Below are 19,724 nucleotides of genomic sequence, written 5' to 3'. Positions count from 1 at the left end.
CCACACCGCGGATTTCCTGACCTGGTGGACTGCCGTGGGCCCTTGGGAACGGTGACTTGAACGCAATCTCGTGCCGGGACCGCCCCTGGCAACGCAGGCGTCCCTAACGACCTCCCAGGCAACACCAGCGTCCCTAGCGACCACCTCCCTAACTACAGCAGGGAGACCCGCCACCGCCCTCAGCCCACTGGGGCCACTGCGCGGCCCCACTATCAGTGTTGGAGACCCCCCCCCGGGGGGGACAGCGGTCCTAAACCCTGGGGGCCTCAGAAGGGTGACCCCTCTCCCTGCAGCCCCACAAGCCCCCCCTACCCCCTACGATGGTTCCCTCCATCACAGAGAAGCCAGAGTCTTCACTCCAGGTAGGGTGGGGAGCACCGGGGGCCTTTGGAGCCACCTTCTGCTGGGGTGTCTGAGGGAGCTGAGAGCCAGGCCACTGGAGCCCCTCTTGAGGCAGCAGACTTAGGCAGGAGTTGGGAGCAGGCCCTGGGGGATTGAACGCCATGATTCTCATGGGACCAAACACCAGCTTGGCTGTTAGAGAAACTCTTACCCCTGTTCTCAGGCTACAAACAGACTATTTCATCACCTGACAGAATTTTCCCCATAATTTCTCTCACTCACCAAACTGTGAGCCTAACAAAACTCTGCTTCAGCAAAAGGGACTTGGAAGCAGCAGCCACATACGGTCTCAGGGGGGCCAGGGTTGTAGCTCTGTGGCACTGCACTTGCCTGGCAAGTGTAAGGTCCTCAGTTCGATCCCTGGTACAAAAAAAAAAATAGGTCTAGGGCTATGGAGGCATCAGGGTTTCTGGGGTCTCAGGGACTAGGAACGGGGAGGAAGGTGCCAGGGTGCTTCGGATCTGCCATCCATCCCCTCTGGACTCACTCCCTCCAGCTGCAGGCAGCCCTGTGTGTGAGGGAGATGGCTCCCAGCAGCGGAGGCGGCAAGCCTTCAAGGACATCTGTCCTTCTGTCGCCTGCACTTGGACAAACCCAAGGAGGGCTCTGATTGGCTGGCACTGTAGCCACCCTCAAACCAATGGCTCTAGCCAATAGGATGGTCTTCACCAGCACTCACCGGAGCAAGCCTGAAATCCACGAGAGCAGAAGTAGGGAGCAGCCCCCACCCCTGATCCCCACCCCAGGCAGTGACACGGGTTGGAGGGTGACTTAGCAGGCTGGGGGACAGGAAAGCCCAGTGAGTGGTACTGAGCTGAGACCCAGTGCAGCAGTATCCCTTTCCCAGGTGAGGTGGCAGAGGCTCACAGTGTCCTGGGTGCAAGAGCAGGGAGGCCTCGGACACAGGAGCCAAGGAAGCTGCCTGTGCCCAGTCGGGTGCCAAGGGTTCCCCAGGCCCAGACATGGGAGGACCAGCTGACGCCAGGAGCTAACAGCTAGGCTCTGGTGCAAGCAGATGTGGAGGCAGCAGGAAAGGCCAGAGGGGGCTGGGGAGCAGGTGAGGGGAACCAGCAGCTGGATGTGGGGCATGGGCAGGACAGCTGGGACCCCTGAGCTCAGGGGAGAAGGGAGCTGGGCCCTGAGAGAGGATGAGAGGACCCTGGAGGCCTCAACACGTGCATGGTGGGCACAGTGCCAAGCCTTCATAGAGACCCAGGAGAGTGGCAGAGGCAAGCAGGGTGACACCTGCCTGGGGAGGAGCCACGTATCACACTACAGAGTTCATTTTGCTCATTATCCTTTTTTTTGGTACCAGGGATCAAACTCAGGACCTTGCGCCTTCGAGCCAGGCAGAGGCACAACCACTGAGCTAAATCCCTGGCCCCATTATCCTTTTAAATATACTTTGATCTATTATTTGTTTTGTTTTGTTTGTTGAGACAGGGTCTCCATATGTAGTTCAGGCTGGCCTTGAACTCACTGTGTAGCTCAGGCTTCCCTTGAATTTGTGGCAATCCTCCTGTGTCAGCCTCCCAAGTGCTGAGATTACAGGCATGCACCAACACACCCTGCTAAAAGTAGGGTTTTTGTTTTTGAGGTAGGGTCTCCCTATGTAGCCCAGGCTGGCCTGGAACTCATGACAATCCTCCTGCCTTGGCCTCCCAAGTGCTGGGACTAGAGTAAAAGCAGGTTTTCATTTTATTTATTTATTTATTTGGTACCAGGGATCGAACTCAGGACCTCAAGCTTGTGAGGCAGGCGGCAGAACCACTGAGCTAAATCTCCAGCCCTAAAAGCAGGGTTTTAAAAGACATTTGACCTATCAAAAACACTTTTTGTTGGGCCAGGGATTTAGCTCAATGGCTCCACCACTTGCCTCGAAAGCACAAGGACCTGAGTTCGATCCCCAGTACCAAAAAGAATAAATAAATTTTAAAAACACTTTTTGTTTTTTTCAGTACTGGAGATTGAACTCAGGGCCTTTGCACTAAACTACATCCCCAGCCCTTTTTTGGTTTTATATTCTGAGGCAGGGTCTTGCTAAATTGCTCAGGGTGGGCTCTAATTTGCAATCCTCCTGTCTCAGCCTCCTAGAGTGCTGGGATTACAGGTGTGCACTGCCACACCCAACTGAAAATATTTTCATAATATGTATTTTTAAAACATCAAGAGGTAGGGCCAGGCATTTAGCTCAGTGGTTCAGGTGCCTGCCTCACAAGCGCAAGGTCCCAAGTTCAATCCCCAGTCCCAAAAAAAAAAAAAAAGATTTGTACTGACCTTTTTATGCTATTATGCAGCTAATGATCCCGGTGTTTGCCTTAGACATGACACCAACCCTGTACCCTGGGGCTCCTGGCAGGGCTCCTATGGCAGCCTCTGGAGCAGCCCTGCCCCTCCCTTCTGCCACTGGTGAGGCCCTGGGATGGGTCCCCCTGCCCCAGCAGGGGTCTCCAAGGAGGAGGGAGCAGGGACTGCTGCAGACCAGGGCAGTGAGTCTGGGCAATAGTGCGGGCAACAGTGCCCACCAGGGACCCGCATGCCCCTGCCAAGCCTGGGCCTGCTCCCTGCAGTGCAGCCCGTGGTGTCCCCGGGGACTAACAGAACAGCCAGGAAGGGGCCCAGGAGTCCAGGAACAGGGCTGGCCTGTTACCTGACCTTCCTTCCTGCCTCCATGGTGCCATGCATCCAGCTGCCAACACCGCTGCCCCTCACCCTCCACCTCACCCCAGAGAATTGTCTCCAGGCCAAGTCCTCGGCCTGCCCTGGTGCTGTCACTTGCACCCACCCCTCAGCAGCTTTTCCAAAGATCATCAGTAGTCACCAAGTATCATCCCACAGGAGTCCGTGCAGTCACCCACACAGGAAAGAATCATTATCTACTTTATAGACATGGAAACCAAAGTTCAGATAGGTTGAGTAACTAGGCCAAGGTCACACAGCAGGTAACTGGCAAAGCAGGAAATGTGAAGTGAAGTTAGGGGAGGCTAAAGCAGCAGTCCCTTCAGCTGCCCTGTCCAAGGGGCCCTGAGTCAAAAGCTGGACCCAGCTGAATTTGCATTTGGTTTCCACAAGGGCTGTCACCATGCAGGGACAATGTCCACATACAGCCCAGCCATCAACCCCCTCAGCCAGGCTCTTCCTCCTGGAGCTGCCTGGCGCCAGTGAGCACCATCTGGTCCCTCCCTCTGCCAAGGACGCCTTTTCCCAGATCACCATGTCCCTCCCTACAGGCCATGCCACCCTGAGGCAGGTGCCATCTGAGGGCACTGAATGCTGGGCAGGCAGCCCTGTCCATCCCCAGGTCTCTGAGCACAGGACGGGGTGTCCCCAGACCCAGCCACATTACATCCCCTGTCCTCAGCCCCAGATTTAGCTGCCTCCTCTCCTGTGCCTGCTGTGCTCCAAGCTGCCTGGGATTCAGGGCCAGGAGAACCGGAAGTGGTCGGGGGAGGGGGGGCAGATCACAGGAGGGCTCCAGGCAGGAGACCCCCTGGGGCAGAGGTGAGGGCACCAGCACCTTGGGCAGGCCACGCCCCGTCTCCTCCTCTTTCTCTCTCAACCCGCAATGCCCTCGATGCTGGATGGCCACAGGCTCAGTGTGGTATGTCCCAAGCCCTTTTTGTTTTTTAGTTTGAGCACAATTCAGGCTGCCCTCGAACTTGCCATCCTCCTGCCTCAGCCTCCCAAGTATGAATGGATAAACTAAGTTTAAATCTCTCCTTGTTCTTTATAAGGTAGCTGTGCGATGCTGGGCAAGTCAATTAACCTCTCTGTGGGTCAGTTTCCCATCAGAAAACTACCTCTAAAAGGCTTTTGTTAAGATAAATGTGTTAATGTACATAAAGGAGTGTCCAGTGTACAGCAAGCACTATTTGACCTAAAAAGTGAATCACCTCAGTTGCTTGCTACATGTGCCAGACAGTTTACTCTGCTTCCTGCAGTCATTATTTCATTCCCTCCTCCAAATAATCCTCTTGGTAACTGTCACCCTTGTTTCATAGAGGCAGCACTGAAACCCAGAGAAGTTCGGTCACTTGCCCAAAGCCACACAGCTGGTTTGTACCAGGATCTACTTTGGCTCTGCACTCTCAGCTCCTCCAAAGTCTCCCCTCTCCCCACTTTCTCTCCCTCCAGGTCCCCGCCACCATCAAGGACCTGAGCAGCTTCTCCTGTCCAGCTCCCTGTGGGGCCTTCCGTCTCTCTCTCGCCAGCCCCCAGCATGCAGGCCTCCCGGACCCTGACCCCCCCACCCAGCCCCAGCCATTCCCCCTCCTCCTCCGGCCCTAGGCCCTCTGTTGCAGGCCACCCTCCAACCACAGGCCTGGTCTCTACCAAGGCCATGGCCCCAAATTTCCGCCGCATGCACAGGATCATTGCTGAGGACACCGAGTGGTCGCTGGCCATCGTGCCCCTCCTCACGGAACTCTGCATCCAGAACATCATCAGGAACTTCCAGAGTGAGTCTTTGGGGCAGGGAGGAGGGCAGGGCCCTACTTCCTGCACACCCCACCCTGCCTGCCCTCCACATCCCCAAGCCCCCTCCTGTCCCAGCCGGACACGGCTCCTCCCCACAGAGCCACTCTTCACCCAGAACCTCGCCCACTCAGATTCCCAGCACAGGTGGCTTCCTGGCTTGCTTGGTGCCCTGTGCTCAGTACCAGGAACCCGCTGCAAAGTTGGGGGATGGGTGGGGCAGCCTCTGCTCCCTAATGGGCACCCTCTGAGGACAGGGCCAGTGTTCTGACTCCAGCAACGACGGCCACCTGACCTCCATGCGCTCTTTCCACCTGTCTCTTCTGTCTCTGCTGGCTGGATTGTGAGCTCCCAGAGGTTGGGGCCCCCTGTCTCCCGACTCTTGGGGCTCAGCCCTCCCAGAAGTGTCCTGCGCACAGGAGGTGTCAGACAGATACACTTGGGGTTTTTTTTTTTGTTTCTGTTTTTGTTTTTGAGACAGTCTTACTATGCAGTTCAGGCTGGCCTCGAACTCACAGCAATCCTCCAGCTTCGGCCTCCTGAATGCTGAGTTTACAAGTGTGCACCACCACACCTGGCTCCAGATGCACTTGTTTGAAATGAATGAATCACACCAGACTGGGAGGCTCTGGAGTCAAGGACTGTCTCCTCCATCAGGCGAGGTGGCAACCATGAGCCTCGGACTGAGACTCCCCAAGAACAAACACTGGCAGTCCAGCTGCAGAAGGGTTGCCAATGTGGTGTGCCATGTGGGCCCCCAGAGCTGTGACCCCTTTTTCTCTCCTCTGGTCCCAAAGAAAACCCGATCCTGAAGCAGCTGCCCCCGGAATACCAGCAGAAGGTCCTAAGCCATCTGCCCCCTGACCTGCCGCTGGCTGTGACCGCCAACCTCATCGACGACGAGGGCTACTGGCATCGCTGCTGCGTGCAGCGCTGGCCCGTGTGCCACGTGGCCCGGCATGGCGGCAGCTGGAAGCGCCTGTTCTTCGAGCGGCACCTGGAGGGTCTGCTGCGGTGCTTCATCCCTGGCACCACGGACCCCAGCACTGTCCTCGACCTGCTGCCCCTTTGCAGGGACTTCGTGCGCAACCTCCGCGTGGACCAGCTCCTCCCGCCTGTGCGCCTGCCGCCTACGCCCCGTAAAATGGGAGACCAGTCGGACTCGGGCAGCGAGGGGGAAGCAGAGGAATCTAGCCCCGACCACTACCCGCTGGGCCCTCTGGTGGCCGGCCTGAGCCAGCTGGAGGAGTTGGACTTGGTGTACGGCGTCAAGGACTGTGGCATGAACTTCGAGTGGAACCTCTTCCTCTTCACCTACCACGACTGCCACTCCCTGGCGGCCACCGTCAAGGCCTGCCACACGCTCAAGGTACCTCTCGGCGCCCCGCCCCCGGTTCTCTGTCCCCTCCTCTGCCTCGCCTCTTGCCATCGCCTTCCTCCTGTTTCCTTTCCATTCATTAATGGAGCCGGTTTTGGTCTGGGGTTTTGTTGCTGGGGACTGAACCCGGAGCAGCTTAGTCATCTACAAACACCCGCACTCCGAGCCCTGTCCCGGGTGCTGAAGATGCAGTCAGGAGCTGACAGTCACTCCGCAGGCCTCTGCAGCTGCCAGTAGCCATGATGAAAGGCGCTGATTGCCTCCAGCTGCGGGTGGGGGCGTCCGTGCAGACTCGCAGCTGAAACACAGGGCGCCCAGTTCACTTTGTGTTTCAGGTAAACAGCAAGTATTCTGTAGGAGTATGTCCTGAATGTCACACGGGACACATTTATTTGTCAGAGATTTAAACTTAAGCACGTCTCCTGTTTTAGGGTAGTGTTTGTTTTTCATTGCTGAGCCATGCCCCCAGGCTGGGGATCCTGTATTGTTTCTTGGACCCCTAATTGGGATGAGTGCTGTAAAGAAAAGACGTGTGTGTGTGTGTGTGTGTGTGTGTGTGTGTGTGTATGTGCGCGCGCATGTATCCAGGTGTGCTCTACCACTGAGCTACATTCCCACCCCCCTCTTGCCCTTTTTTTTTTTTTTTTTTTTTTTTGGTACCGGGTATCTAACTCGGGTCCCTGCGCTTGTGCAGCAGGCGGTGAAACCACTGAGCTAAATCCCCGGCCCTTGTTTTGTATTTTTAAGACGAGTCTCACTAAGTCACTATTTTGCCCAGGCTGGCCTTGAACTTGAGATCCTCCTGCCCCAACCTCCCTCGGTAATTACAGTTGTGCACTACTAAGAAAGGACATTCTTATGTGCAGTTATAAAAGGCACATTTGATGTGCCAGAGAAGGCTTCCTGGAGCAAGTGTCATTGTGTAAAGGTCAGGAGGAGTGGGAGTTGTAGATAAGGAGAGAGGAAAGTCATCCCAGGGCTAGGAAGCACATCCAGGCCCCTGGGCAGAGCAACATGGCCTCTCCAGGCTGTGTAGATGGAGCTAGAAGTGGGGGGCTGGGGTGGATGGCCAGCCTCTCAGGGAGAAAGAAGGCCTTGTCAGGGGTCTGGCTTTATTTCAAGGTGCTCTGGGCACCATCTGAATTTGTCCATTCTCCGTTGCTGTCACAAAATATCTGAGGGCAGGCACTTTAAACAAAAGAAGGGTGTCTGGCTCACAACCCCAGAGGCTGGAGGCCTGTACAGCTCAGTGTCCGCCCTACTTTTCCTCCTCAACATGCCAGAGAAACAGAAAGGGAAATGAATGTGCATGAAAAAGACCAAGCACACGGTGGTATGGCCTCACGGTCTTGTGAGAACCAAGTGGGATCCTGAGAGAGCCTCATTAATCTCTTCCAGAAGTAATGCCCCCAGTGACTTAACCAGGGACCAGCAGGCCCCACCTCTTAAAGGCTCCACACCTCTCTCCATCACACTCAGGGACCAGGTCACCAGCACAGGAACCCGCAGGGACACCAGGGTATCCAAACCACAGGACCGTGCAAGGTCTTGTTGACAGGGACATTATGTTGTTGGGTTGCAGACATAGCGGGTCACTTAGGACTCCCCTGCCAAATGCAGACAATGGTGCACTTTGGCTCTGCCTGCAGAGAGGGGAGAAGAGAATGAAGGAGAGAGGCTTGAGCAATTGCATCAGCAGCCTTGCTGGCACGAGGAGCATGTGGAAGAGGAGGAAGGACACATTGGCCTCAGGCATTCCTGTCCGGGAGACCAGATGTCTGGGGGTCCACTGGCAAGATGGGGATGATGGGAGGAGGACTGGGTTTCCACTTAAGATGTCCTGGAGCAGTAACCTCCATCAGGGAGGGTCTGCAGCTCTCAGGAGAGGTCTGAATGAAGCATGGAAATGGGTGCCAGCCTCTCGAGTGTGGGCTCAGGATGGTGCTCCCAAGGGAGCCAGAAGAGGGGCATGAGACACTGGCAGGTGGCTCTAGGGGAGCCTGGCAGAAACCTGAGGCAGGAGGGAAGGGACCTGGCATTGCGTGCCCAAGCCCTGGAGAGCATGTGCCACTAGGAGTGAGCAGTGGAGAGCTTGGCACCAGAGACTGACTTAGCAAGCCGGGGGTTTGCTGGAGGAATTGCAGTGGGGTGCCAGGGCCAGGAGCCAGGAGCTGCAGAAGAGAGGAGGGGGTGCTGTGATCCACTCTGCCAAGAGCTTGACTGTGAAGGCAGAGAGCAGAGCAGGAACAGATGAAGGCTTTGGGTTTGCCTAAGAAGGAATTTGCAAGCCAGGAGTGGAGGCACATGCCTGCAATCCCAGCACTTGGGAGGCTGAGGCAGGAGGATCCAAAGTTCCAGCCTAGCCTGGGTAATGTAGTGTCTTTTAAAAAAATTTTTTTTTTTAAATTTAAAAAGGCTGGGAAGTAGCTCAGTGCAAAGGCCCTGGGTTCGATCCTCAGTACCACCACAGACAGAGATGGAGACAGGGAGAGAGAGAGAAATCGGCTGGGGCATCAGACAGACCTGGATGATTGAGTAATGGGACTTCCCTAAGCCTTCTTCTTCTCTCCCCAAAATGGAGCGAGAACTTGCCCGACTCCACCAGGGTGCTGGCGGTCAGGGACAAGGGTTAGAAAAGGTGCTGGCAGCATGCCCACACAGCAATCACTCCATCAATAGGGTCTCTTCCCCCACCACCAATTCTGAATCACTGGGTGGCGCTGCCCGCCCTGCGAAAGGTGTGCTGGCAGCAGGCTGTCATGCCTCCCTCCACAGATCTTCAGGCTGGCCCGCAGCCGCGTGGATGACGACAAGGCCCGCATTCTGATCTGCAGCCTGCTCAACCACCCGGCCCTGGAGGAGCTGGACCTGTCTCACAACCTCATCGGGGACCGTGGGGCACACGGTGCGGCCAAGCTGCTCAGCCACAGCCGCTTGCGTGTGCTGAACCTAGCCAACAACCGAGTGCGTGCACCCGGGGCCCAGGCACTGGCTCACGCCCTGGCACACAATGCCTATCTTCTCTCCCTCAACCTGCGCCTCAACTGCATCAAGGATGAGGGCGGCCAGGCCCTGGCGCACGCCCTGCTGACCAACATGTGCCTCACCACCCTGCACCTGGGTGGCAATGAGCTGTCGGAGCCCACGGCCATGTTCCTGTCCCAGGCCCTCGCCGTCAACACCTCCCTCACCAGCATCAACCTGTCCTGCAACCACATCGGGCCGGTGAGCCAGGCCTCTGGGAGGGCAGGCAGCCAGGCTGGTTCAGGCTCCCTGCAGGAGGAATACTGGAACCTCAGGCTTCTGGTGCTACGTGCAGTGTCACATACTCACATACGAATGCACGCTGGGCCAAGGGGTGTACCCAACATCTGCTCCTTTCCCTTTGTCTTCACAGTTATCTCATACGTGGGAGTTTCTTTTTTATGGTGCTGGGGATTGAACCCAGGTCCTTCTGCATGCTAGGCATGCGGTTTACCACTGCCCCCCAGCCTAGACTGAGTCTTTTCTAGACAAGCACTGCACCACCAACTCATGCTGCAGCCCAGCCTGAGTCTTCTGTGACAAACAGTGATTCTCAAACTTTCTTGAGCAAGCCATGGAAGAAGAAATGTCAGGTATACCAGGCCTGGTACTACACATCTGTAATCCAGCACTCTGGGAAGTTGAAGCGGGAGAATCGAAAGTTAGAGCCCAGCCTGGACAATTTAGTGACTTAGCAAGACTCTGTCACAAAACTTTAAAAAAATATTTTAAAGGGGGCTCAGGGTGTTAATTCCCATTTCTACGGGGGTGGGGAGGAAGCAAGTTATAGGAACACACACACACACACACACACACACACACACACACACAGAGCCATTGAAATCTTTTACTCCCTGTGATTTATGCTAATGTTTTCCTTTAGATTCTACTCTATTCATTTCTTGACCCATTACATTTGCTTCCCAACACAGTAGTGGCATTCATCCACAGAACAGCAGAATTCTGCCTCCCTCATGGGAGTCTTCACACTGACCCAGAAGAGCTGGGGTGGAGGACCTGCGGGAGGGGCCCTGTGTGCTCCAGTGAGACCCCCACTTAGCCGCCATGCAGCCCCTCTCTGCTGTCCCCACGGGGGTGCTCCTGCTACAGCTTAGCTGGGAAATGGCTTCTACAGGGGGGTCACTGAGTGCTCAGATGACCAGAAGCACAGGGCCATCCTGTACTCTGCCCATTGGCCCATGGCCATGGCCTCTCTGGTCCTCCTCTCCTGCTCCTGAGAAATGCTGCAGTTTGACATCTTGCCTGGCAGCAGGCAGAGGCAGGAAGGGACAGCGCTGTGATGCACCTCCCCGTTCTCTGGTCAGGGTAAGGAGAAGCTGCCCAGAGCTGTCTCCTCTGAGCTCCTCTTCCCCTGTCCCTAGACAGACTTGTCCCCAGGCCCCAGCTAGGGGTAGAGGAGTGTGATCACTGTCACTGGAGTGGGACAGCCACTTTAGCAGGTCTTGGCCACGCTGCCTGAGTGAATCGGCAGGAGTAGGTCAGTACACAGCAGGGTAATGGCAGCTGTCTCGGATGCATTTCTGGGTAAATGTGTGCGTGCCTGTCACCCGCACCACGATGCCCCATGACCCTTTCCCTTCTGCCCTCCCAGGATGGTGGGAAGCAGCTACTGGAGGGTGTGGCAGACAACAAGACCCTCCTGGAGTTCGACTTGCGCCTGTCGGATGTCACCCAAGAGAGCGAGTACCTCATTGGCCAGGCCCTCCATGCGAACCGGGAAGCTGCCCGCCAGCGGGCCTTGAATCCCAACCACTTTGTGTTGCCAGTCATTGCCAATGACCCTGGGAATTCTGAGGCATAAGGTGCGGGCAGGGCCGGGGCAGTGACTCCAGCCCTGTCCTTCATGCCCTGCACTTGCCATGCACTCTACTGCTAAGGGTCACACCGGTCCCGAGGGAGGGGAGGGGGGACCCAAACACACTCAGAGGGAACGATCAAGGGATAAATGTATAAAGACGGAAGGTAAGGAGGGTCCTAATAGCAGAGGAAAGCTATCAAAGTGGAGACCCAGCTGCAGGGCCGCGAAAAGGGTGTCACTAGACCCCTGAAAATGACCAACTTCTTCCAGGAATTAGGCAGGCAGAGGACCCAAGGGAATGTACACGCTAGACTCTCCCATGCACCCTGTCCACAGAGGTGATTCTCCTCCATCTCCCCACAATCCCATCTACTGATTGGATCCTCAACCTTCACACATGTACACACATGTGTGCATAAACACACATGCACACATTGTGGCTATACCACAGTGATGCTTGGTTCTTCCTGCCACACTCAGCCTACAGATGCCACCTCCCCATTGCTCAACTCTGCCTGATGTGACTCAGTTCTGCAGGCCACACCACCTCCTAATGCTCACGTGCTGTGTAGGAAGGGGACTCTGGGGGAGAGGGAGGCGGCCATCGATGGTGGCAGCTGGGGAAACACAGTGACACTCTTGCTGGAGAGGGGAAGAAGTGCCACACCAGAGGGGACATCGGTGAGTCATCGCAACTTTATTATCCACCAGTTAGATTTGTACAATCTTTGCGCTTGGAAATCCACCACAGAAAGGCCACAATGTGATGCACCCAATTGACAGGACCTGTCTCCTACCAGCCAGGCCCAGCCTCCCCACAGCCCTTGTCCCCGGACACAGGGAGCCTTCCAGGTGCCCTGCATGAGTCCCTGTCACTCTGAAGCTGCCCAGCTTGGCCACACCCACAGGAATCACGTCAGCCACAACGCCCAAGGGGCCCAATGGTCAAGCCCAAGTCCCCAAGGTCTGGGTCACAGGTTTCGACCACAACCCAGGAGTGCCCACTCTCCAGGGACCCCTTCTGGCAAGCAGACTCGAGCAGAGCACCACAGGGGGTTGGGGAGGTGACGCACATGTCCCTGTCCAGGTGGCCTTGCGTCCTTCTGTGCCTGACACCCTCAAGCAGTTCCAGAGTGCAAGCATGTAGGTGTGAGGGTGTACGTGTGGCCACCGCTGCTAGCAGAGGTTCTAATTAGAGAAACAAGAACATTCAGTGTAAAATTTAATTTTAGAGATTAATTAATTTTCTGGTTTTCGTTTTCCCTGGCAATCAATAAAAGCTACCAAGAAAACAGACCAAAGAATCGCTTTCTCTCTAAGTCTGTGCGTTTGTGGGAGGCAAGGCAGACTGGCAGAGCACACCTAGCAGAAATGGTCGATACAGGCGAAATAATAATGAGACCCTCTGCACCTCCCGAGAGGGGTGTTCCCACCACCAGGCCCCGAGGAGCACAGACTCAGGGTCCCAATGGGTTTAGGAGCTGGCAGGCTGGTGGGCGGCAGTGGCCTTCTGCCCAAACCACTCTCTCTGGCCTCTCCTTTCTCGCCCATCTCTGTGTGCCTGGAAAGCCTGACCACTGATGATTCATGGGCCATGCTGTCCCCACAATCTGCCCCCACCCCATGTCCCCCTGAGAAGGAGGGCAGGAGCTAGAGGTGATGTTGCATAGGTGGAGGCCACACTCCTAGACAAGCGCAGCCCACATCCTCAGGCAGGTGCAGGCCTGGCCAGCCAGGGGGAGGCCAGACAGGCAGCGGCCAGGAGAGGCCAATGCCAGAGCTCTGATGGCAACAGAGAAGCAAGAAGCATCTGGGGCACAGTGTCTGGGTGCCCAGGGTCATCCTCTCTAGGCTGAGATGTGAGCCCAGTGCCCAGGCACTAAGTCTGCTGGGAAAGGACCTGGGCAGCTGGGAAGGCAAGGGGCTGTACAAAGACATGCACACCAAGCACATCGGGGCAGGCGGTGGGGAGCATGAGGGAGAAGCATCAATGTGGAGCTCTGGGGAACAGGACGGAGCAAGCGCCCCCATGTGGTGGCAGGTTGCCTCTCTGAAGACCCCAGGAAACACAGCAGGGCTTCTGCTCAGGGCACAAGGGGAGATCCAGGAGTCTGGCAGAGTTGGATAATTTCTGCCTCTGACCCTGCCCCTGGAATCAGTGTCTCTCCAGCTTGGGCCAGTGACCAGGTCCTTAGCCCACAAAGGAAAGGGTGAGGGACAAGACCATGTCACTCCTTCCCACAGGTCTGGGGAGGCAAGGGCCCCCCTTTTAGAGGTCCTCTCTCTCTACTCTCCACTGCCCTGTGTGCCCCACTGCCCATCTGTCATCTAGGTGCATCTCATGCATCGCTCACCCTGGCCAGCTTTAAGGCCAGCCACCCCGGTGGTGCCAGCACCTGCCCAAGCCCGAGAGGAGGCTACGGAGTTTCCAAAAAAGGGCTGAGGTTCCCTGTCCCCAGGGACAGAGATGAGTGACGTGCGTGCTGTGAGCACAATCTCTCAGGACCTGCTCCTGGGGCCCAGTGACATAAACAGCAGTGCAGGAGGAGGCAGAAAGGAAGCCCCAAGCTCTGGGCCCAGTGCCAAGAAGACGACAGCCACATTGCCGCGGTGTGGGGACTATGTTGGGGCTGCCACCTGGCCCTGGCCTCAGACCCACTGAATAAATCAGCTGGGTGGCAGCCAGCCCTATTGTTCCCCTCAACAGAGGCCCCAAGGGGCAGGAAAGTCCCAGACACCCTTCCTGCGCCTCCACATCACCGCGCAGCCTACCAGGGATGCACCCTCCAGAGGAGGCTCAGCACGGGTCCCTGAACCTCTCACACAGTTGCCACTAACAGCAGACCTGCCAGGAGGCTGCACAGGAAATCTCGAGTGTGTGTGGAGAGGGGGAGTGGATGGAGGAGCCACTCTGCCTTTGACTGGGGTTCTGGAGAGCCACGCCCACACATCCTCGGTCTCTGTCCAGAGCAGGTGGCTCTCAGCCCCACAGGGTCTCCCAGTGCCCTCCTGTCTCTTCCCTGCCCAGTCTGGGTGACCCTTGCACTGCCCTGCTTCATGCGGGGCACAGAGTCCGGCTAGGGGCGCTCGGACCCATCGGGGGCCCGGGTCACAGTGAGGTCTCCACGCAAGAGCCGTGGCGGTGCAGCGGCCGGTGGCTGTGGCCCAGGCACCCCTCCTGCCTGTGCACAATGAGGACAGGGAAGTAGAGCGCGTCGTGGTAGGATGGCGGCGGCCCAGCTTCCTCCTCGTCGTCCTCCTCATCGTCCCCCATGCTGGCCTGGCTGGACAGACGGGTCTGCTCCGTGGGGCAGCTGGCCTCGTTGACGCTGCCGCTCCGGCTGCGCCACAGGCAGCTGCGCCGAGAGCCGTAGAGGCGGCCGAGGGAAAAGCGGCTGCCCGCGCCCCCCACGCCCCCGCCGGACCCTGGGGCTGCTCGCGGGCTGGCACAGATGCTGAGCGCGCTGCGAGAGAAGATGGAGGAGCTGCTGGCCGCGCGCTGGCACTGCTCGCAGCTGCGACGCAGCGGGGCCGCGCCCGGGCCACCCACACCGCCATAGCGACAGGAGGGCGCGAAGCCCCGGGCATGCGAGCCGCGGCCCGCCAGGTCCATGAGCACCGCCTCCGAATAGCTGGGCACCAGCTGCTGGTTGGAGCGGATGTGCCACTCGAGCTCCGTGCTGTCCACAGTGTCCACGCGCGGCAGACGGTGCGCCAGCGGGGGCAGCATCTCATCGCCAGGGCTCAGGCCGCCCGAGGAGCCCGGGCCCTCGAGACCAAAGAGCTTCTCCACATGATAGTGCGCGTAGGCTGTGCGGTACTCGGCCAGCACGCGCAGCGGCCACGACAGCGTGAGCAGCGCCGCCGCCCAGAAGGCTGACGAGCATGCGTACCAGGGCGGCCGCGCCGGGTCAGGGAAGGCCACCATGAACTCGCGGAAGTCCACGTTCTTCAGGTGCATGCCTTCACGTGCCTCCATGTAGTCATCCAGACCCTCGTTCTCGGCAAAGAAGCGTGCACGTTGGCACAGGTAGGCATTCTCCGCCTCCACGCTGGCAAAGCTGAAGCACTTGGTGAATCGCAGCCGCGTGGCCGGTGCACCCTCCAGCCCCACCAGCGCCTTGGACACGTCCCTGACGCCGCAGCGCGCGTAGTCGAACTCGGCCTCAGCCACGTGCGTGTTGACGCGCTCGTGGTAGACCTGTGGGCGAGGGGGCTGGGGTCTCTGTCCAACCCCGCATACCCCAGTGCTGCTCTTCCTGCCTGATCATCTGCCCTTGAGCCTGTCCCACTCTGGGTACCCGCTGGAGCCCCTCGAGATGTCACCATCTGCTTTACAGCTGAGACCCGCAACTTAACCAGTGTGTTAAAAACAGGACCAACTAGAACCCAGCCCTACCTGTGTGCATTCTCATTTTCAAGAAGCTCTGGGGCCAGGGATTTAGCTCAGTGGTTTTGCCGCCTGCCTAGCAAGCTCAAGGACCCGAGTTTGATCCCTGGTACCAAAAAGGAAGCTCTGGTTCCCCTGGGGTCTGGTCCTGGCCACAAACTACCCCTCGGGCTCACCTAACCCTTGGCCACCTGTACCTGCACTGTCCTGCTGCTGCTCAGCCACCATATTCCCCCTTCTTCCCTCTGACCAGTGTGTTTCCAAGTGGGCACTGGCTCCAAGGGAGCCCTCCTCTCCAGGCTCCTGTTTAGGCCTCAGCTGCCTGCACAGCCACAGGCTTTGTCCACAGAGCAGGAGGCCACCACCTCTGGCAACATCCCCTCAACCTAGGACCCAGTAGGTCTAATCCTGGAAGTGCGGATGACTCTGAGGAACCCCCACCAAGACCCCCACATCTACCTCCTCAGGGAGCCTTGGATGGGGCTCCAGAATCTGAGTTTAAGCCTAGCATTGCCACGCAGGAACTGCAGGCCTTGGGCAAGTCTCTGACCCTAGGTTTCCTTACCTTCGAGAGGGAACCCGGTAACCATTGCCTCAGGTGTGTGTGTGCTGTGAGAGAAGCCTGAGAAGCCACCTGCAGCCTTTCAGCCCTAAACAGTTTACACTCGGAGCTGTCACTCCCACATACTAGCAGTATAACCTTGGACAAGTACTTAACTTCTCCACCATTCGGTTTCCTCACCTGTAAAATGGGGACAATACCTATCTCATAGATTATTATGAGGATTAAATAAAAGATGTCACGTGTGTGAAGTCCTGATGGCATGATTCTGTCTGTGTCTGCTGCAGTGAGCTTATCACTGACCTCCTGTCCCCGCTCTCCCCACGGGGTCCAAGCACCCTTTCCCATCTTGAGAGGCAGCTCACCTGGGTGGTGGTATAAGCGTCTCCATTGCGGTACCTGGTGACCTGGCGGGTGCGGCGGACATAGTGGTAGCTGATGGCCTTCCACCAGATGCAGGGCGTAGCCTGCTGCATGCGGCCCACGCGCTCCCGCACGCTGCTCACATCCACTCGGTGCTGCAGCTCATGGCGGGCCTGGCAGTGCCAACACTCCACCAAGTAGACAGCATACAGCATGAGCAGGAAGGCCAGGGGGATGTAGACGTAGCCGTTGGAGCAGGGGCTGTCGTGGTACATGAGGCTGTTGCCCTGGTAGGCGCTGCTGAAGGTGAGGCGGGTCACTGTGGTGACGTGGCACCAGGCCACTGCCCCCAGGCAGCCATACATGAGCAGCGACAGCAGGAGGCACTTCCAGTGGGACTCACGGCAGAGGGACTTGGTGAAAGAGGGCTGGATGGGACGCTGCTGCTCCGACGAGCAGAGAGGGGCCAGGATGAGCAGGAGTTGAGGCGGAGAAATGGATGCAGGATGGAGAGGCAGAGGCAGAGATATAGGGATGGGGGAGAAAACAGGCCGAGATGGGATCCAGGGACCAGAGATAAACACAGAAGTGACCCAGAGGGCAGGCATCATGAGGTCAGGAAAAGGGACCAGAAAGCCAGTGCGGGAAAGTGCAGAGAGAGACGCCCCAAGGGGCAGAGAAGGATGAGAGCCAGGGATGGATGCCCAGGAAGCAAAGAAGACAGAGATGGGTAGGATGGCGTCCAGAGGGAATCCAAAGACAGATGCAAAGATGGCAATGAAATGGGAGAAGAAGTGGATGGGGGAGAAGGGAGGACAGACAGGCATCAGCAAAGGTAGGTCCCCAGCCCAGACCCCCTCCCAGTGTTCAAGGAAAGCGGGGAGGGGCCTCTGAGATCACCTGCACCTGAATACATGAAGCCCGGACTCTAGCAGAGACTTTCAGTCCGGGTTCTAGGAGCCACTCCCCTTTACCCACCCACCTCCCTAATGCTCACACATCCTCCCAACACTTCCTCTGGAGGACGAAGCCCACCCCGGCTCAGTGCCACTTATGGAGCCCCATCCACCCCAGATTCTTCGTGCCGAATCTTAACATCCTTTCCCCAAGTTCTAGACCAGGAGGGAAGGGCTGAGGTCCCCAAGCAGAAGGCCGTTGGGAAGGGGGGGATCCAAAAGGACAAAGGCATGTGGCTAGGGACAGGATGGGGACAGGGCCAGGGCAGGGGTAGGGAGAACACGTTTGAAGTCCAGCCTTTTGTCACGACATCTCTGGTCCTCTCCTGGGGCCTGTCTCCTACAGCGCTCGGCAGCTCTCCCCGGCTCTCCCCGGCTTGGCCGGTGAGTTGTTTACCACCTGGCAGGGCCCATGCCTCACCCTGCATCCTGGGTGCCTCCCATGGTGCTGCCACCCCGCAGCCTCGAGAAATGAGCACCGAATTTGATTTCTCGAGGTGGCCTAAGTCTCCCTCCCCATACATACACACTGCCTCTGGGATCCTGATTTGTCCCTTCAATTCCTCAGGCCTGACCTAGAAGCGGTCCAGCTGAAGGGATTAGGTGGAAAAGCAGGCACAGAGACAGGCAGGGTCCCTGGACTTAACACCCATAGGGAGCTGGGACTGGAAGGAGCACCATGCGCCCACCCGGGATGGGGACACAGGCACCCTCCAGGACCCCTGGGCCGAAGGGGCTCTGCCTGCAGGCCCACCCGCTTGCCGGCTGTGCGGCGTGCAAGTGTGCAGTGTGCAGTGTGCAGGGGAGGGGGGTTCTGGTACTTTCCTCGGTCTCTTTGTTTCCAGTTCCAGAGTAAGAATGAGCTTAACATCCACACTGAAGGGTTCTTGGGCTTAGGGCCCCTAGGGGGAGCAGCAGGACGCAAAAGGGAGGGTGAACCTCCCAGCGACCCCGGGGGTCTGGGCTCTCGGCACACCCCACCTTTAGTCCCCAGCCCAGGTGGACACCGCCGCCTTCCCGGTCCCCTCCCAGCTCCGCACCCCCCGCGTCCCTGCCCGGGGACAGGCGGGCAGAGTCCTTCTAGCTCGGGTCGGGGTTCACGAGGCCCCGCCCACGCCCCTCCCCTGCCCGGGACCCCCGGCCCCGCCTCCGCGCCCCCCGCCCCGCCCCGCGGACAGCCGGGCCGCAGGTGGGGGCGGCGCGGACTGCGGCTGCGGTGCCGGGCCGGGGCGCGGGTGCCGGGGTGCGGGTTTCAGGGCGCGATGCGGCCGCTCTCACCTCCTCTCGGGCGGGGCCCTCGTCCGCCGCCAGGGGCTCCTCCAGGACCCCAGGCCCGCCGCCTCCGCCGCCGCCGCCCGCGCTCTCTCCCGCGGCGGACCCGGGCGGGGACATGGCGCAGAGGGGGCGCGTGGCTCTCAGGATCTCCCGCGGGGTGGCCAGGAGCCGGGGGCATCCTGCGCGGGCCCGGGGAGGGGGCGGCGGGAGCGGGGCCCGCGCTGCTCCCCACCCCCCGCCGAGGGGAGAGGGAGTGCGCGGGGGGCAGGGGCTGGGGCCAGGGCGGGGGCCGGGGCCGGGCTGGGGGGGCCGGGGCCGGGGGCGGTGTCACCTTGAGGCCCTCGCGGCGCCGCTCCGCCTCCCGCCCGCTCCCGCCGCCGCCTTTTGTCTGAGCGGAGCGGAGCCAGCACGCCCCCCCTCTTCCTCCAGGCGCCGCTGAGCCCCGCCCCCGGCCCCCCAAACTCCGCCCTCCCCAAGCCTGCTTCCTAACCACCCCCCCAAAGGGGAGAAGCAACAGGGGCTCTCCGCACCCCTTCCCCGCGCTAGGCTCTGCGTCCCCCTCCGCGCGACCATCCGGGGAGGTCGATACTCAGCGCCCCCTCATCCTTCCCGGTGAGGGGCACCGCAGGGGACCTGACACCTTCTCTCAGCTCCCCAGGTCCTGGGGCTCAGGGTGGGAGGGGAAAGGGGCCCTGACCCCCGGAAAGCCCTCCTTGCCAGGTGCTGGGAGAGGGTCAGGTAAGAGCCAGGCTGTATGTGTTTGGGGGGGGGGAATGGAGTCAGGTACAGGGGAGAGTAGGGAAGTGGGTTTGAGAAAGGACTGACAGGACAGAGAAGAGGATGCAGGACCGGCCTCCTCCAACCATCTTCATCCCCCGAAATTCAGCCTTCTAGAAAGAATGAAGTGAGCACAGTGCCCTCGGCTGGAGGTCAAGGAAACTGAGTTCTGATTTTTAATCCTAGCTCTAGCACTAACGAGTTGGGTGACCTTGGGGGAGTATCTTCCCTCTCTGAGCCCTCATTTCTTCATCAAGAAATTCTTCAGAAAGAAAGTCAACTGCACAATCTCTGAGGCCCTGAGC

At 58.6% G+C, this 19,724-nt stretch overlaps 2 protein-coding genes across 4 annotated transcripts; one reads left to right on the top strand and one right to left on the bottom strand.

Moving 5' to 3' along the window:
• Positions 1 to 150: 150 nt before the first annotated feature.
• On the top strand, positions 151 to 11,781 carry Drc5 (dynein regulatory complex subunit 5). 2 transcript variants are annotated; one of them, XM_004846454.4, is made up of 5 exons: positions 151 to 362; positions 4,537 to 4,859; positions 5,673 to 6,244; positions 9,029 to 9,478; positions 10,890 to 11,781. In XM_004846454.4, exons 2-5 carry the CDS (start codon positions 4,622 to 4,624, stop codon positions 11,097 to 11,099), a joined length of 1,470 nt encoding a protein of 489 aa, XP_004846511.1. In that variant the 5' UTR covers positions 151 to 362; positions 4,537 to 4,621; the 3' UTR covers positions 11,100 to 11,781. The 2 variants fall into 2 exon arrangements, with proteins under 2 accessions (XP_004846511.1, XP_012928291.1); XM_013072837.3 differs by lacking the exon at positions 151 to 362 and having other exon boundaries at positions 4,437 to 4,859.
• Tmem151b (transmembrane protein 151B) lies at positions 11,775 to 18,865 on the bottom strand. Of its 2 annotated transcripts, XM_004846453.4 has the most exons (3): positions 18,646 to 18,865; positions 16,414 to 16,854; positions 11,775 to 15,297 (listed from the first exon to the last, which is right to left on the bottom strand). In XM_004846453.4, the coding sequence occupies exons 1-3, from the start codon at positions 18,757 to 18,759 to the stop codon at positions 14,206 to 14,208; spliced, it is 1,647 nt and encodes a 548-aa protein (XP_004846510.1). In that variant the 5' UTR covers positions 18,760 to 18,865; the 3' UTR covers positions 11,775 to 14,205. The 2 variants fall into 2 exon arrangements, with proteins under 2 accessions (XP_004846510.1, XP_004846509.2); XM_004846452.4 differs by lacking the exon at positions 18,646 to 18,865 and having other exon boundaries at positions 16,414 to 17,411.
• Between the last annotated feature and the right edge of the window lie 859 nt (positions 18,866 to 19,724).

The sequence above is a fragment of the Heterocephalus glaber genome, unplaced genomic scaffold, assembly GCF_053883595.1.
Source record: "Heterocephalus glaber isolate CG9 unplaced genomic scaffold, H.glaber_assembly_v1.0 deba00001497, whole genome shotgun sequence".
In the NCBI taxonomy this organism is placed as follows: domain Eukaryota; kingdom Metazoa; phylum Chordata; class Mammalia; order Rodentia; family Bathyergidae; genus Heterocephalus; species Heterocephalus glaber.
The sequence above is the reverse complement of the archived record's forward strand: the minus strand, read 5'-3'. Positions and strand labels throughout refer to the sequence as shown.